General features: G+C 48.0%; 1 protein-coding gene across 1 annotated transcript in view; it reads right to left on the bottom strand.

Moving 5' to 3' along the window:
• Positions 1 to 186: 186 nt before the first annotated feature.
• The window catches only part of FLVCR2 (FLVCR choline and putative heme transporter 2), a 42,112-nt gene continuing 23,612 nt past the window's right edge, over positions 187 to 18,686 (bottom strand). The window contains exons 6-10 of the mRNA XM_076345129.1: positions 14,318 to 14,428; positions 13,572 to 13,677; positions 12,982 to 13,093; positions 12,501 to 12,556; positions 187 to 1,664 (exon numbers count right to left, since the gene is read on the bottom strand). Of these exons, the coding sequence (XP_076201244.1) occupies positions 1,608 to 1,664; positions 12,501 to 12,556; positions 12,982 to 13,093; positions 13,572 to 13,677; positions 14,318 to 14,428 (442 nt within the window). The 3' untranslated portion in view covers positions 187 to 1,607. The remainder of the gene's footprint in view (positions 1,665 to 12,500; positions 12,557 to 12,981; positions 13,094 to 13,571; positions 13,678 to 14,317; positions 14,429 to 18,686) is intronic.

Raw genomic sequence — 18,686 nt, 5'->3', positions numbered from 1 at the left:
CGAAAGCAGATGGGCAGCGCACAGAAGGTAGGAAGGAACCAGCAGGATCTCCTAGCTGGGAAGATGGTGCATGTGCAGGAGAGAGGAAAAACACAGAAGGAAGGAAAAGAGCGCAACAGTAGCACTGAGCAGAAGAATGATTTTTCCATTCTGCAAAACATTTCAGGCTATTAAAAGAGCCAGATGTAGACTGTTTCAACCATTTAATATGAATGTGTCAGGTTTCATTGTACACTTCAAATGTTTTTATTTTGTATAAAAACTTCTATTGAAAAGCCATTTTAGACCCCCATCCTCAATCCCAAACTATCAAAGACAGGACTTGAATTTTTTAATGTGTCAAAAGACACTATAATTTTACCCAAAAATGTTTTGTCAAAAATGGTATGTCAGAGTGGACTGTTTTTATCCATTCCACCTGGTTGTGGTTTTTGTCACCCCCCCCAAATGATATATGCATAACTGCATGATTTAAGGAGTATAAGGACACTTGATGTCTCCACCAGCGGAGGGATGCTGGAAAGGAAGGAGAAGGGATATAAGGATCTACATTTGTGTTTAGAAGATAAAGAGCAGCATACAGAGGGGCAGTGTCTACGAGATACAAATGCTGGTAAGAGGGCTTCTTCTCCTGTTACTCTATTACAAAGTGGGAAGCTTCCACACTGGAGCAAATCTGGATTCCCATCATACTCAAACCCCTCTCTGTGGCTGTGAAGAGCAACACAGCCTTGGCTGGTTATCTCAATATAACACTTCACAAAAGTTTTTACATAGTGTTGAAACGTGCAAAAGGCACTTTATCATTAAGGAGGAAGACACAGTCCTCAGCCCAGGGAGCTTGTGGTTTGACTCACTCCTGTTGCTAGTGTAGTGATGAGCTGGGCTTAGGCTGTAGCTTCAACATAAGCTGCAGAACTAGTCCTTGCCTCCAGGTAGAAGGAGGTATATTGGTATCTCTCAATTACTCCTAATATATAGGAACATCAGGGCAACCTCGGTGAATTCTGAGCAGAGGTTTATCCAAAGACTAAAACCTGAGCCAGCAGCGGCAGATGCATTGCTTTGCACTTGCTGGTGATGTGCTGAGGCCTCTACCATCACATGTGCAACACAGAGCATCACGGGCACTGAGGCAGAACAATCCCTCTTCCTGAGAGCCGGCTGAAAGCTCTTCCAGGGCTGCTCACAGAGTAAGTGTGGTCCAGCTTCTGCATTTCATGTCACAGCTTGCCTGTGAGAGGAGACACAGCCATGTGCAGGGTGCCACCCTCATGTGATCAGGGCTAGCCTGGAACTGTGGCTTTTCTCAGCATGCGTGCTTTTTCTTTTCCAAGCATACATGGTGGGATGGGGGGTGAAGCGGTGGGTTTTCCCAACTTTTCGTCCCAAGCAGCAAAGTCTCCAAAACAGCAAGATGCAGAGGTATAACTGAAGAGAACAGCTTCCTTCTTGTTTTGCTCTTTCACACTCTTCACAAGCAGTTCACTGGGCTCCTGTCCTGAGGCTGCCCCCCCCCCCAGTGTGCATGTTGACAGGAGGATGGTGTAGGCAGCAAAGATGGGAATGAGGGGGGCTGCATCTCCCAGCTCTGTCACCCCTCCATTTCACAGCTTTGATTCCTCAAGGACTGTGGGATCCATGCAGGCTTCTGGCATCACTTTCTACAAGTCAGATAGAGAAAACCAATATGGTTAGCATCCTGGGTGGCCAGACCCAGGCTTCAGAGAGACCAGCTGGCCAGAGGCTGGCTAATTCTCAGCTCCCTGCTAGTGTGCAGAAATCCCCAAAAAAGAATCACCATCCTCAGAGAGTGCATCTGGTTCCCTCCTCCTTCTCCAGACCCTTCTACTGCCCAGACAAGGGGCACTGGGGCAGCAGGGCAGAGCAGAGCAAGGGTCCCACTTCCCTTAAGCTACTTGCTGTAGTCCACAGACCACAGTTAATTCACAGAAGCTGTACAGGCCCAGCTATCAGCCCCACAGCCAGCTCACTGAAGACATTTCACTGTGACACAAGATCAGCCTCGAAGCAGTGAAGCTGCCGGGCCAGTTCCCTGGGCAAGGGAAGGAAATGGGAACTCCTTCATGCCATGGGGCAGTGCAGTGTCTGTGCAAGCACCAGAGAGAACCTGCATCCTGTGCACCCTCAGGAGGCTCAGCACAGCAACTAGCTCCTCTCTGGCCTTACTCTGAGGTAAGAGGTCTGAGGGCCTCTTCAACTCCCAGACAGATTGCTGGTTCTGCTCATCTTCAAGTCTTTTCATCCCCACCTCCCATTCAGGGCTGGCACCCTCTGCCCTGCTCCTTCCCTGTCCCCACCTTGGACTTATGGCTGGGATAATTCTACAGTGGTACAGATAAGGCCTTCTTCGAAGTTCATTACTCATATCTTAAAGAGGCACAAGAAATAAGAGGCAAACATATACAAGTTTTTTTCTGCATAAATCCTATAGAAGAATTAGCCTGATCACTTGAACCCTCCTACAATTTCTTCCCTTAAGACGGCGGGAGCTGTAGTGTTACTTCCCAGAGGAAAAGCAAGGACAACCGAGACTGCTGTCCAATTACCAAGCTACCCTGGGCTGCATGAAACAGCCAAACTTTTGCAATTCCAGTTCAGCCTTCCTGGGTGGAGCTTGATGAGTTCATCTGCTGAGCCCTTCTGGGGTGTGTTAGGATTAAAGAGTTCTTCCCCCAGGGGACTTCAGATACCTCTCTTCAAGTTCTGACTCTGCTTACAGCGAGACACCCCAGTTGTCACTGATTCAGAAGACAGCATGCAGACTTATAAGGGTAAACGTGGAGTCTCCCACAGCCTGGGCTCTGAGTTAACTCACTGTGGGGCAAGACTGACATCTGAGGCAGGAGTCAGAGGTGCACGGGAAAGAGGTTCACATCCCCAGTGCAGTTCAAGAGAAGTCCAGGCAGCATGGAAGCAAGAGATACAAAACAGTTTCATTTTGAGTAGCCTCTTACACAAGCTGCAGGTGAAAAGGCTTTATAGAGGTTAGCAGCAATATCCCAAAGCAGAGGAGCAAGATCAGGAAAGCTTCAAAGAGATGCCTAGAAGCAAAAGCCAGGAAGTGCACAGAGGGAACTCCTACCAGCAGGAGGGGTAGGGTGGTGCATGAAGTAGTGCCAGAGGTACGAGTTAAGAGGAAAGCTGCATTTAGGCTTGGGAAACCCCACCAGAATGTATCACAGAAGCACTCTGGCAACTCTGAACAGGCTCCCCAAGCACCTCTGGGGTCTGAACACCACTCACTTGCTGTGGAGCTACAGGAACAGAGGCTTAGGAGATCAGCCAGCCTGCAGAGCTCCACCGCCTTGGGAAAGGAAGGCTGCTCTCACAGCTGGGAGTCACAGTACTGGAAAAGGATATGCAGACGGCCTGCCCATGGCTTTGGGATAGGAGGAGAAGGCTGCTTGCCACACAGTAAGCACAGAAAGGGAGCAGGGAAGTTTGGGAAGCGGGGGATGGAGTACACACCATTTGTGCCTACTATGCAAAATTCCAGCAGGTTTTTTTTTATTGGCACTATTTCACTAGAGAGTAAGCATGCTACAGCTTGCAAGGGACTCCAGTAAGCTACTGAGGGTGGATGCTTGCCCTAATGCCCTAAGCCAGCCTCTAAATCACACTGGCCTTGGGAGGAAAAAGCAACATGCTTTTCAGTATTCCACTGAGATCCATCAGACGCATCTTTGCATCCAGGCAAACATACAACCAGCAAAAAAAGGTACTTGGCTCTGATTGAGTCCTGACTTATCCAGGACATGGTTTGAGGACACAGCAGAACTTCACTCCTGTTTTAAACAAATCCCTTGCTGTGGCTGTATACCTACAGCAGGTCACTGGTCATCCAATATCATCCACTCATCAGTGCTCAGCCCTGCTGGTAGCATAACACTCCAGACAAAAGTTTTTAATTTTATTACAATTCAAAAACCAGGACAAAGTCTGAAACCACTTTACTCCCTACTCTCTGCTATGAAGAATAGGTTCTTCAAAGACACAAAAAAAATTCAATTTATCTACCACTATATAAGACCAGAACAAAGTATTCTCAAGTGCCCTGAACACACATTAATCAAATTAGCAAGTTTCAAAGAGGCCTAGCAAAGCCCAGTTTGAACGAAAAGACAGTCCTGCCATTTTGGAATCCTGCACTCTATATCATAACTGCTTTCTTAAAAACCTACACAAGCTTAAAACTATTTCCAAAGAAATGTTGCCTACGACTTTTATTGAGCAATTCACTCCTGAGTCAAAACAAACCATGGAAAATGAGCAAAGATGCTTATTTCATAATGCAAAGAAACAATGCAGGAAGGTTTGCATGGATGCTGGAAACCAGGAGCAGATGAGCACAGGCTGTACACAGCATATACATGAGTATAACATGTATGCTGAATTAACTGATACTACTATGAAACCTTAAGGCACAATGTTGGAATGGCTTCAGATGTACTTGCAACAAAGGCAGCCCACAAAGAGACTCATTATCATGTAAAACGGGTGTTTAATCCAAGTGTCCTGAGATACAGAAAGCTAACCCTGCTGGCACTCTGGGAACCAAGGCAGACAGAAGTGGGAGGATTGTTGGAACCACACTACAGCTTTATTAATAGAGGACAAGGTGTCCACAATGCCATTAGGCTAATTTAGTTCCCACTACAAGTTCTACTAATTGCAACATCTGTTTAATTATAACTGTAAGCAGATAAGGGCACCGATAGAAGACAAACTGCTTGTGAACACAGGGCAGGTCCTGCAGGAAGAAGGGAAAACATCCTGCAGTGTGGACACAGTGGCAAAAGCTCTGACAGGTGGCTGCTGAGAGGCTGTGATTCCTGGGCAGAGAGTCAAGGCTGATAAATGCTGACTCTTGTCACTGAAGCTATGGCTTTATACATTGCTCTTCTCCCTGCAAAGTCAACAGCTCAGCCAGATTCTAGGCTTTCCATTTCATCACCAGAAGCCACTACTAGGTGAAAACGGAAGATCTTTCCCCGTGAGAATCAGCGTGTGTGTTTTTTCCCTTGTGTGTTCCTTAATACACTGGGAAATCAGGCTGTTCCACAGTCCTACTCTGCACCAAAGCCACTCAACAGCTGAACATCCAGCTAAAGGTTTTGACAGTTTTCCATCAGATCATTTCTATTTCTTCACCAGGAAGAATCACACCTTGTTAGGCCAATGCTCCAGATGATGGGCCCCCAGAGAAAACAATAAACCAGCTGCCTACCTCCACCGTGGGACTGCACCTCCATTGGGTCAAGACAGGGGAAGACCCACTGTCACCAAAAGGGCTACACAGCCAATGGTATAGTGTTTCAGTGGGAAGTGTGAGGCCTACACAACTACACAGCTCTGCATCCTCCGGAAGCTCACATCTGACTCTGAGTGTCAGTCTTCTCCTTGCAACAGCCATAGAATCACAGAATTGTTTAGGTTGGAATAGACCTTCAAGATTATCAAGTCCAACCATAAACCTAACACTGCCAAGGCCACCACTAAACTATGTCCCTAAGCACCACATCTACACGTCTTTTAAATACCTCCAGGGATGGGGACTCCACCACTTCCCTGGGCAGCCTGTTCCAATGCTTGACAACCCTTTCGGTGAAGAAATTTTTCCTCATGTCCAATCTAAACCTCCCCTGGCACAACTTGAAGCCATTTCCTCTCATCCTATCGCTTGTTACTGGGGAGAAGAGACCAACACCCACCTCGCTACAACCTCCCTTCAGGTAGTTGTAGAGAGCGATGAGGTCTCCCCTGAGCCTCCTTTTCTCCAGGCTAAACAACCCCAGTTCCCTCAGCTGCTCCTCATAAGACTTGTCCTCTAGACCTTTCACCAGATCCGTTGCCCTTCTCTGGACACACTCCAGCACCTCAATGTCCTTCTTGTAGTGAGGGGCCCAAAACTGAACACAGTATTCGAGGTGCGGCCTCACCAGTGCTGAGTGCAGGGGCACGATCACTTCCCTACTCCTGCTGGCCACACTATTTCTCATACAAGCCAGGATGGTATTGGCCTTCTTGGCCACCTGGGCACACTGCTGGCTCATGTTCAGCCGGCTGTCAACTAACACCCCCAGGTCCTTTTCTGCCAGGCAGCTTTCCAGCCACTCTTCCCCAAGCCTGTAGCGCTGCATGGGGTTGTTGTGACCCAAGTGCAGGACCCGGCACTTGGCCTTGTTGAATCTCATACAATTGGCCTTGGCCCATCAATCCAGCCTGTCCAGATCCCTCTGTAAAGCCTTTCTACCCTCAAGCAGATCAACGCTCCTGCCCAACTTGTTGTCTGCAAACTTACTGAGGGTGCACCCAATCCCCTCATCCAGATCATTGATAAAGATATTAAACAGAACTGACCCAAATACTGAGCCCTGGGGAACACCACTTCTGACTGGCTGCCAACTGGATTTAACTCCATTCACCACAACTCTTTGGGCCCGGCTGTCCAGCCAGTTTTTTACTCAGTGAAGAGTACGCCCATCCAGGCCATGAGCAGCCAGTTTCTCCAGGAGAACACTGTGGGAAATGGTGTCAAAGGCTTTACTAAAGTCTAGGTAGATAACATCCACAGCTTTTCCCTCATCCACTAAGTGGGTCACCTTGTCATAGAAGGAGATCAGGTTAGTCAAGCAGGACCTGCCTTTCATAAACCCATGCTGACTGGGCCTGATCACCTGGTTGTCCTGTAAATGCCACATAATGGCACTCAGGACGATCTGCTCCACAACCTTCCCCAGCACCAAGGTCAGACTGACAGGCCTGTAGTTCCCCAGCTCCTCCTTCTGGCCCTTCTTGTAGATGGGCATCACATTTGCTAACCTACAGTCAACAGGAACCTCCCCGGTTAGCCAGGACTGCTGATAAAGGATTGAAAGTGGCTTGGTGTGCACTTCTGCCAGCTCCCTCAATACCCTTGGGTGGATCCCATCTGGGCCCATAGACTTGTGTGTGTGTCTAAGTGGTGTAGCAGGTCACTAACCGTTTCCCCTTGGGTTATGGAGACTTCATTCCACTCCCCGTCCCTGTCTTCCAGCTCAGGGGGCTGGGTACCTGGAGAACAACTGGCCTTACTATTAAAGACTGCAGCAAAGAAGGCATTAAGTACCTCAGCCTTTTCCTCATCCTTTGTCACTATGTTTCCCCCTGCATCCAATAAAGGATGGAGATTCTCCTTAGCCCTCCTTTTGTTGCTAATGTTTTTATAGAAACATTTTTTCTTGTCTTTTACAGCAGTAGCCAGATTAAGTTCTAGTTGGGCTTTGGCTCTTCTAATTTTTTCCCCGCATAACCTCATGACATCCTTGAAGTCCTCCTGAGTTGCCTGCCCCTTCTTCCAAAGGTCATAAACTCTCCTTTTTTTCCTGAGTTTCAGCCAAAGGTCTCCGTACAGCCAGGCTGGTCTTCTGCCCCACTGGCTTGTCTTTCGGTACATGGGGACAGCCTGCTCCTGCGCCTTTAAGATTTCCCTCTTGAAGAATGTCCAGCCTTCCTGGACTCCTTTGCCCTTCAGGACTGCCTCCCAAGGGACTCTGTCAACCAGGCTCCTCAACAGGCCAAAGTCTGCCCTCTGGAAGTCCAAGGTGGCAGTTCTGCTGACCCCGCTCCTTCTCCAAGAATCAGAAACTATAATTTTGTGATCGCTACGCCCAAGATGGCTTCCAACCACCACACAACCCACAGGTCCTTCTCCGTTCGCAAACAACAGGTCCAGCAGGGTGCCTTCCCTAGTTGGCTCACTCACCAGCTGTGTCAGGAAGTTGTCTTCCACGCACTCCAGGAACCTCCTAGACTGTTTCCTCTCTGCTGTATTTTATTTCCAGCAGACATCTGATAAGTTGAAGTCCCCCATGAGAACAAGGGCTAGCGATTGTGAGACTTCTCCCAGCTGCTTATAGAATATTTTGTCTGCCTCTTCATCGTGCTTGGGTGGTCTATAACAGACTCCCACCATGATATCCGCCTTGTTGGCCTTCCCTGATTCTTACCCATAAATATTCAACCTTATCATCACCATCATTAAGCTGTAGACAATCAAAACACTCCCTAAGATACAGGGCTACCCCACCACCTCTCCTTCCTTGCCTATCCCTTCTGAAAAGTTTATAGCCATCCATTGCAGCACTCCAGTTGTGCGAGTCATCCCACCAGGTTTCCGTGATGGCAACTATATCATAGTTTTCCCACTGCACAATGGCTTCCAGCTCTTCCTGTTTGTTGTCCATGCTGTGTGCATTGGTGTAGATGCACTTCAGTTGGGCTATTGTTCCCACCACCTTTTTTGGGGGGAGAAGCCATTCTCAGGTGCTTCCGTGGTTTCTAACACATCAATAACCCTTGCATCTTTGCTGCCGCATGGATCTCCATCCCCTACCTCCACTGAGATGGCAGACCAAAGGACCTCGCTAGCACACCGTCCCTCAAACTTCGGTGTGCTGCCCCCAGGCTTATCTCTAGTGAGCCTGGTTTTATCCCTTTCCCCCTTCAAATCTAGTTTAAAGCTCTTTCAATGAGCCCTACTAACTCCTGTGCAAAGCCCTGCTAACTCCTGTGCAAAGATCCTTTTCCCCCTTTGAGACAGGTGTACCATGTCTGTTGCCAGCAGGCCTGGTATCATGTAAACCAACCCATGACCAAAAAACCCAAAATTCTGCTGGTGACACCAGGCTGAGAGCCAGGTATTGATCTGCTGGCTCTTCCTGTTTCTTCCCTCATCATTCCCTGCAACTGGAAGGATAGAGGAGAACACTGCTTGTGCTCCTGATCCCTTACCCAGTCATCCCAAGGCCCTGAAGTCTCTCTTGATTGCCCTCAGACTTCTTGTTGCAACTTCATTGCTGCCTACCTGAAAAATGAATAATGGATAGTAATCTGAGAGCCATACCAAGGTAGGAAGTTTTCTCTTCACATCTTTAACCTGGGCCCCAGGGAGGCAGCAGACTTCCCTAAGAAGTGGGTCTGGTCTGCATATTGGGCCTTCTGTTCCCTTCAGACAATGACTCGTCTTTCTTTATGGAAGCAGTTTTGACGCAGGGCGTGTACAGCAACATGCCTGAGCCCCACAGTGTCTATTCTACAACTGGGATGTCAGTGGTAACACTGGCAATGGTATCAAGCTAGGTCTGCTAACAAAAGCAATGACATAAACTTCAGCCATCAAAAAAGTACCAGTATACCCCAAGCAGGCTTGCCCAGCTCATGCAGCTACAGCTTCTCAACTACTTGGTCCCAAATCAACACCACACGTGTACCCTGCTAAAACTGCCACAGACTGCAGCACGGAGACAGCTTCAGAAGCACTCAGCCTGGAATCAAATCTTTCCCTGCCCATGGGACTCTTCCTCATGCTTGCATCAAAGCGTGGCAGCTTCATGCTCCCTGTAGCACACGCTCTAGTCTTAGCAGGATTAAGGCTGTTTCTCCCAATGGACTCACTCTGCTTTTGCCTGTTAGTCCTGTTGGCTGTGGCACTGAGTGATACAAACACTTGATGAATACCTTGAAAAACAAAGGGTAGCATGGTGCAGATCAGCCAGTCAGTGCAAAGCAGAGGACAGTGAGTAATAAAGCGTTACAGCCTGAGCAACAGCTGAGAAAATGCCAAGAGCCATTGAAATTCGCAGATCAGCAAGCACAGAGCTTTACAATTTTTCAAGCATTCTTATACCAAAAGGCACCAACCCAATGACTCTGTTATTGCTAGGTGTTTTTAAACTTCCTTCTTGAAGTTGGCCGTGCACCCTGGCTGTAATCAAAGCCAACTCTTCTACAGGGCTTCTGGTATCACTTCCAGCCAAGAATCTGGACTGTACAAGAAAAGTCACCTCCTCTCCCCAATAACTTACTGACAATTCAGTTCTCCATCTGCTCCAGCACCAGGCTTTGCCTTGCTGCACCTAGTTGAATCCCTATGCCCCCATCTGACATGAGTCTGGTGAGATCTCCACTCTGTTCTTGAAAGCTGTCTTGTCTTTCCTCTCAGCTGGGTACCTGAGAAGGCCAGAAAGATTATTGGTACTCTACGGCCATTGCTGTCACCCCAGAAGTGCCATTGGCTTGGTGCCTGTGCCACGCATGAGGGTTCAGAGAAGCAGATTAGTGCAATTCTCCTACCTTTGTGTATGAGCTAGTGAGCAGGAATGGGAATTGATGGGGTTAGGGTTACAAGCTACAGTCCTGTAATCCGTGATCTGATTGCTGCCTTGGAGTCTCTGTAACAACAGCTACAAGTCACCATCCCAGAAAAGACGGAGGCAAGGAGGGAGGGAAATGAAAGGGGAGGGAATAAAAAAAAGGAACAGGCAAAGGAAGAAACCAGTAAAATCACCCAAGCATGTGTAAGGCAGCTGTGCCATGTAGAAAAGCTCCAGTACCTGACTCCGTCAGAGCTCTCCACAAAGGCAGCACACAATGCCCAAGCTCAGCTGGCTGCTCCCCTGACTGAGGCATCCATGTTAGCACAGAACACCAGGTTCAGCCCACCTTCAGCTGGTTGAGCACCTGGGGTTGCTTGTTAAGCTTGAGAAGTACCCAGGTGAGCTCAGCCATGTGGAGGCCACATTTGGGGGTGTGGTGGGGTGTCCGTCATGACTTCCTCAGAGTATAACTCCTCAGGGGGAAGGAGCTGCCAGTGAAGTTTTTAAGTTATTGAGACCCGATACCTCACACACATCCCTCTGGTTCTTACTGCAGTCAGTTCTGGAGGCTTTTAGGATTATAGAAATGACACCTGTACCACCTTTGCTCTGGTCTCAACGCCCTCCCCCCTCCAGCAGCAAGCTCTTACAATTGTATTTCTACTAAAAAGATTTATACTAAAAAGAGCTTAAGTAAAAGTGTACAATTCACCTGGTGAGAGGAGTGTCTGACAAAGGGAAAGGACCTTACTACTACTAAGCATCATGTTCGCTGCCAAAGGACCTTGATATTTCCTGGGCCTTCCACATACATGTTATGAATTAACTCACAGTGCCACCAGCACTTCTCATTATAATCCTGCTGCCTCAGGGCTTGCGAAGGATGGTTTGGCCTTACAATTCATCTTCTGCCTTTGACTTCAGCACTGTTAATCGAGGCATACAAGCAGTTTGGTGTATATCAAAACAGACTGGTCTTTACCCAAGCTCAGCTTAGCTAAATGTGTTCCGGTTAGCCCCATTCACGCCAGGATTCTGGGAGACCAGTTGTCTTCTAGCTTGGTCCTGTAGACCATGATGCTCACCACTGCTAAAATCAGCCAAAATTGTAAGCCTCAGAGCAGAAAAAAAGCAGGAATTCTTTTTAAGTTATGACAACAGGGGGGCAACTCCTTTACCCAAACTAGATAAATTGCACAGCCTTTTTCCCCCCCATCTAGTCTAGAATTACATGTGCAAGAACTACTCAAGGCAGCATCAATTCCCTTTACTTATCCTACCCTCTGCATTTGTGCTCAAATAGTTCAGTAAAAATAAATAAAAAATAAAAATAAAATTAAAAAAGCCTATATTTTGTAATTCAAAATCCACCTTCCTGAGCAGCTGGTCGGAGCAGAGCTGCTTCTTGGACCTTCTGGTCTCTCTCCAGATCGGACTGGTTAGATTATCTGGAGGAAGGCAGCACTGTCTTCTGAAAAGAGCTGACTTGAGCCAGCAGAGAACTGAGCTTATGCACTTTGCTAGGCATGGTCACTGATGGCTTCATGAACGTTGAGTAGATGTCTCTGCTAACGTCCTAGAAGAGGAGCCCAGAGCAATAAGGAAGAGAGCCTCAAACAACCACCAGTCCCCTCCCTTTCCCTGCAGGGAGAGCTTCTAAGAGTATCCACTACAATTAGTTCACCAGAGGTCCTCTCCCACATGCAAACAACTGTGTTTATTGCACAGCATACCACAGGGACATCATACCCCAAGCTCTGGTGCTCACATATGAACTAGCAGCCTTGTCTGCAGCACTGCACAAAGTGTGGGGAGGTAGGCTGCTCAAGCCCTCATTTGGGCTTTGCCACCTAGCTTCCTCCAGTCCCATACACCGAATACCACTTGGCAGCTGAGGACAGGGAAGAAGAGGAATAACCTGCCTCCCTAGGGGCCTGGAATAATAGTTACCCAGCTCTAAACAAGGACAAAGTACTGGACGGCTCAGTGCATTGCCAGGGGACAGAAGCAAGCGGAGTGCTGCCCTACATCTATCCCTAGCTGATACAAGATGTGTGAAGCCTTGCAGACTCCCAGAGGACCAGAGCCTACAGATTCTGCGTGACTAACAGTAAACAGAGGCCCCAGCAGCTGACAGAGCTGGGATTACAGCCACCTCTCTGAAAATGCCAACAAGGAGCTTCCCCACAGGCTGGGCAAGAAGTGGTGGGATAAGAGAAGAGAATCACAGCTGCAATTGTAACTCAGAAAGGGCCAGCCCCTTCCTAGAAAGGAGAGAGACTGGGTGTCGTCCTGAGCTAATAGCAAGGGCACAGCAGGGATTGAAGGGGGTTTACTCACTGTCTGTTCATTATCCAAATTGGCCTGCTGTCTTCGGAGATCAGCCTTAATGAATGCTGGGACAGAGGGAGGAAGAGAAATGTGAAGGCAGTTAAGTCACCATGCAGAGCCCAAATCAATTTCCCCAGAACTCAAAGGGGCAGCAGAGGCCCCAGAGGAGACAGGAACGCATTACGGTGAGCAAGGGAAACCACTCTCCTGGATGTGGCAGAGAGCATTTCTGGAACAGGCAGGATAGAGACTCCTTATTGCAGCACGTAGAAGGTGCATCTTTGAGACCCCAGCCAGCAGCCAGGGCAAGAAGCCTTGGATCTTTGTAACACAGACCAGATGCTTAAAGAAGCACAGCAGCATTTCTATGGGACTGCTGTATTTGTCCTGCCCTTTCCCGCATGCACCACTACACACAAAAGCCCTTCAATTCATATACCAAGCCCAAGGGGAAAAGTCACAGCAGAGTAACACTGAAAAATATAATTACCTGTCACAACAGTCCCCAGAAACAGGAAGGAACAAAGAAAGAGGTTTCCTGCCTTTGTCCCAAAGCGATCCATGATTTGCCCTTGGCCGATGGTGAAGGCAATACCAAAAATCTACAAACAAACAAAGGCAGTGTCAAGCTGTACTGTTATTATAAAGCAGCCCGAACAGCTTCCCAGCTTTACCAAAGTATCAGAGCATACAGGCCAGCCAAGCTGTTGGCCTAGTGAGGCTAAAGTTTGGTTATAAACACACCCAGAGGCACCTCCTTGCAGCTGATGGGAAGACAGGTGACCCTTAAGGCTGGAATCCCATCTCTCACTGGAGAAGAGCCAGGTCCTAGGCTGTTAGGAGCAATGTTGGAAAAGGCAAGGATGACTGGCATCCCGATGGATTTTCCTAAGCAGAAACAGAATAGGTGCCCCTAGACAAATGCCATGAGGAACATCATTCAAAAAGCCAGGTCCCAGGGTGCTTAGATCTGCAGTACATTACAATAATCATGGACAAGAAATAGGAGTCAAGGCTGGGAACTACAGTTAAATCTCTCTGCCTATAAAGAGGCAAGCAAAGGGAAAGCCGCACACCAACCTGTGCTGAGACATTAAGGAGCCCTGATGATGTTCCTTCTGATTCTGGGTATGTCAACTCTGCAGCAAACTCAAAGCCCAGGGGAAGGTATCCTGTCATGAAAAACCTGTGAAGAAACACACAGAAAGGAAGACTCAGCAACTGCCAGAAGGAAGACTGAAGTGGCACAGTGTAGCCCATATCCCTTTTGGGATGCTTCACTGACTGCACAGGATGTTTCCCCTAGCATTGTCACAGCCCAGGCAGTTGTCTGACTCCCTCACCATGGCACAGGTCTTCCTCCTACTCAGAAATACCTTTGCCCACAGCCTCAAGGCACACAGCCAGGCCAGCAGGGAGCTGCCAGTTGCTACAAGAATGAAGCATTAAAAGCAGCATCTCCCACAAGTAACTCTAAGGGGCATCATCCCCAGCACGGTCAAACAGCCACCCAGGCCCACATGCTTTTCATTCCTGCCCATTGGTCATCTATGGGGCTGTGGTACCACTTGCTTCCCAAATGCTTTCACTTTATTACCTGGAACATTGAAGGCAGCTGCACCTGAGCAGGGCCACGCTAACGTCCCTGACTAATGAAACACATACAAGAGAGAGATGGGAAGAGCAGATCATTTTGTCTTTAAACCATGCAAGAGCCACACACAGGCTATGGCTCCTCCCAATCCCTCCTGCGCCATAAGCTCTGCCTCCCTGCTCATCCCCTAGCAGCTCACATGTAGAGGAAAGCAGCCTGCACATGAACTTACCCCAGCATGCCTGCAGTCACAAAGACCACCCAGAGGTGGCCTAGGCTCAGAGTGAAGGTGTAGGCTATCATTCCCACCAGAGACATGATATAGACAATTAGTGTAGTCTGTCTGCAAGGAAAAGCAGAGTCAGGGTTTTATTTAATCCAGTCCTCGTATTCTTTTCACCCACAGATCTTGGTATAGTTTGCAGCACGTTTAAAAAAAAAAAAATATAAAAAGTTGCACAGCTCTGACACCCTTACCCCAGACAGAGGAACTGGACTGACAGAGAGCATGGAAGGGCCTGCACACAGAGCAGGGCAGCAGGAAAAGCAAGAACAGGACCTAGGAGTTTTCACATCCCTACCTCATGACCGGGGGCTTTGCTCCCTGTGGGGTTGGGGCATCACATCTATAAGGAGGTACCTATGAGGCAGCCAAGAAGCTCAGATCCTACCATGCATGGGCTGACAGGTCCCTGGTCATGTACTGTACATTCCTCTTGAGGGAGAGAACAAGAGCCAAATAAAGAGATCATTAATCTTTCCTGGGCACCCTCTGTACTACAACCAGTTGGGACATGCTTACTTATAAGCAGGAGCTGAGGTGATTAAGCACTCCCAAGCAGGAAAGCAAAGGGAAGGGGTGACACAACATTGCTAACAGTGTTATGGCCCTGTATTTTTCAATGCTATCCAAAACACCTTTCATTGCTGCTCCTTTCTCTGTTTAAACTGCCTACTGTACTTGGAGAGGTGACATGCAAGCCAGGTTGCCCTCACAGCCTCACCTTCAAGCCACGGCAGCATTTAGTGGGACTAGTGCCAGTTCCATGGCCAACGGCAGCTGAACCACAAGCTCTCATCTCTGGGCAGAGGGGACAAAGCAACCCTGTGCCCAGAAAGCATGCCAGGCAGATCCTGGGAACAGCCATATCTGCAGCCTGGCCACGCTGAGGAACACCAGTGGGCTCAGTACTGTGAGACACGCAGCAGCCCAGGCCAGCTTTACTAGAACTGAAATGGTAGCAATTGTCATCCCTGACTAGACACCAGGGAAACTCTTCCCACATCCAAAAAAAACTTGGCTCTTTCCAGTACAGGCGGTAGCAAGTAGCCCTTTGCAGTACGTAATTTTGGGAAGGAAGGAAGGAAAGGTAAATCCTTTATCTGACTGAAATTCCACCAGGCTCTTGAAAGCAGAACAGTTATCAGAGTTGACAAAAGATTAACTTTTGAGGCATTGTCTTTTAGGAAGATAAATGTATAGCCATGAGCTAGTTGTGTACTTTCTATAAATTTTAGTCTTAATCCATTAAAGAATGTGTTTGGTATCAGTTCCTAGAATTCTACTAAAGAAACTAAACCTCAAACGGTTTTCACTTTTTTTTTTCTTTTTAATGCAAATGACCACCTTCAAAAATCCAACCCCAAACAGGCAGCCAGTATTATATTGCATGATAAAATGTTTCCAGTACACTGAATTACTACAGATAAAACCAGAATGTTCCAGCTAAGGTTCTGTCCTCCCTCACTGCCGGCAGTGACTGAAGTCAGTGGGTTTCATGCTCCTACATCACTTCTTATCCAAATACAGGCTTGAGAAGCTAATTTCAGACTTCAACTGTTGAGCCATGCTTACAAAGGTTCACCAGACACATTTAATGCACTGAAAGTATAAACAAGATTCTGCTGTGACAAGGAAATTTGTTTTACGTAAAAGGGGTAAGCAAATCCCTTAACCTCCGATGCTATATCATTTCTAGAATATGTTTTCCAATGCTTTCATGGAGGAAAAAAGTCACCTGTGAAGGCAGCATAAAGGGGCTGCTTACTTCTGCTATAACCTGTTATAGAGAGCTGCTACATGGCTGGTGCACAGCCTGGAGACTGCAGAAGGAGAAGAGATGAAGGACTGACAGAGGAGTTAGAGAGCAGCCCCAGGAAAGTGAAAGAGAATCAGAATGATTTGGGTTGGAAGGGACCTTAAAGATCATCTAGTTCAAGAAGCAAATAAAAGCCTTTCTCTGCTGAATATAGGGTTCCTCAGATATCTCCTGCGAGTTCTTATGCCTCCTATCTCTTGACAAGCAGACATGGACTGCACTGACTAGGAAAGGGGTTCGAGGCTAGAATTACAGCTCCCTGGGCTGCATGGACCAAGTTTGAACTGGGTGCTCCTTCCATAAACAGGAATCTCCAAACTACACAGCAGTCAGTGCTAAAATACAATGCAGGCCTCCAAGAGGTGGCTGTGACCCTAAGAAGCTTAGTCTTGACCAGCAGGGATACATGGCACACGTTTAGGTTTTTTTATTTTTTCTTCCCATAGCCAGTTTTGGTCTCAGTGCAGAGCTCTCTGGTCCCACAAAATGTCACCCAGTTTCCTAGGCTTACAGTTCTAAGTAGTTTGTATCTGATTCAATCTGTTGTGACAGTTGCCCTCAGTTGCACTTCGCTCCTCATCTCCAGGCAAAGATGATGAATGAGTTAGTGACCAAATGTGGTCAGGACTTTGTTTCACATTGATGCTATGTCATTAGTCAAGCTACAAGAAAGAAGTTCCCAGAACATGCAGCCCCCCACTGAGAACTAGAGCAGACAGGCTCAGAGAAGCAGGCCACTCTTGCAGGTTAAAGCCAGTAGTGTTCTCCGTTGGAACTGCAGAAATAAGTGGGGGACAAAATGGAGAAAACTATTCCATCTTGCCATGGGTACCACACCTACTGCACATTAGCTGGCTCCAGGAGACGATGAGCTTTCCTCACTGACCTGCCTCCCTGAATCATTAGGCTCCAGCAGGGCAAAATGAATTGACAGACCCTTGTAAAAGAACAAGACTGCAGGCTTGTGCGCTGTGGAAATCACACACCAGGAAGCACCCTGAAGCCGTGCACTGAGCAGCTGCCTGCCCAACACAGTCCCTAACTGGGACTTGAACAGACAGCCCTGAATGCAACTCCCGCTGCAGGAAACAGCCTCAAGCACACAGGCAGACTTCTACTAAACCAGACTTTAGCAAGACCCTGCTGCGCTGAGCATACCACTGATGACAAAAAAGGAGATTTAGTGCCCAGCAGTCCAGGCAAGACCCAAAAAATTTCAAAGAAAGGGTTTAGTTGAGACATAGGTAGATACTGGTGCATAGGGAAACAAAGAAACCCCTGGAGAAAGACCCCAAGGCAGGGCGTTTCTCAGGAAGTGGCCTTTGTCACCATGTTCACTAGAGGACAAGAAGAATGTTCTGTGGCCCTAGGGGCACCAGGGCATGAAATAATGCCTGGTTTTGCTTGATAAGCCTCTTATCATAGCCATAAATATCTTATGGGAGAGACAAAAACCCAAAGGAGAAGCAGATTCACAGAGGATGTTCACACAGCATCCTGGTGTTTTTAGCAACCTGTTCCCATGATGGCCCTACGTGGACTGATAATTATTGTCTGGAACAGGTACAGCCAGTCTCCTTGAAAGGCTGTCCAGTGCAGTGAGCGCAGGCTGGAAGTTACACATCCTGCTACATCACCTTAGGACGACTGGGGTTAACCTACCCCTGTGCTCCGAGTTGTGGGAAGGAAGCCCAGCACACTGATGTGGAAGCAGTGCTACAAAGGCACCAGCTGCCAAGTCTCTGCAGCAGAGCCAGAGGGAGATCTGTGAAGGAGCTGACACGCTTGTCACTTAGGTGAACCTAAGCTGCCCTGACATTCATCTGCCCTCCCAGCCACATTCCCTACCCTTTTGAAGAGGCAAATTAAAGAGTTCACACAAGGGACTGTGAGAAAAGAAAGACCTCGGGGCAAAAAGCCAGCAAGGGCCAGCACGAGCAGGGAACAAGACTGAAGTGGACAGCACAAATCCTGCTGTTCAGCCAACTCCAGAGGAAGCTCTAGAGCAAGGAACGGGCATAGCCCAGCCCAGCCGTGTCTTACAAGGTCACTTGGATAAGGAAAGCCAAAGGGATAGGACCAGACTCACAGGGGATTGCAGCTGCAAAAACACTAGAGTCAAGCAACATCTGAAGCAACAAGTGAACAAGGGGTGGGGGGGAGGCCGCAGCCACATGCCACAGCTTTAGCTGCTCACTGGGATGCTGTGTGCAGCTCCAAAGCGCTCTACTGTACACACTGGGATGACAGGTGGCCTCCACAAGCTTTGCCATGAGGACAGCACATTCCAGGCTGCGCAAGACCCTGAACAAAGGCTTTGTCCCTATATTCCCAGAAGAATCTCACTGCTGAAGACACTGAGGTGTCAGATGCTGGAGAAAGGAAGAATTGGATAGGGCTGGTTTAGTTTTCACGACCCCCTCAGCCTTCGGCACTCAGTTTTAAGTCACTTCTTCCTGTATGAAGGTCACAAAAAAGGACAGCCTTGGTAAATTATTTATA

This window comes from Aptenodytes patagonicus, chromosome 7 (genome assembly GCF_965638725.1).
Source record: "Aptenodytes patagonicus chromosome 7, bAptPat1.pri.cur, whole genome shotgun sequence".
NCBI lineage: Eukaryota > Metazoa > Chordata > Aves > Sphenisciformes > Spheniscidae > Aptenodytes > Aptenodytes patagonicus.
Note: the sequence above shows the minus strand (reverse complement) of the source record. Positions and strands in the feature narration are given on the sequence as shown.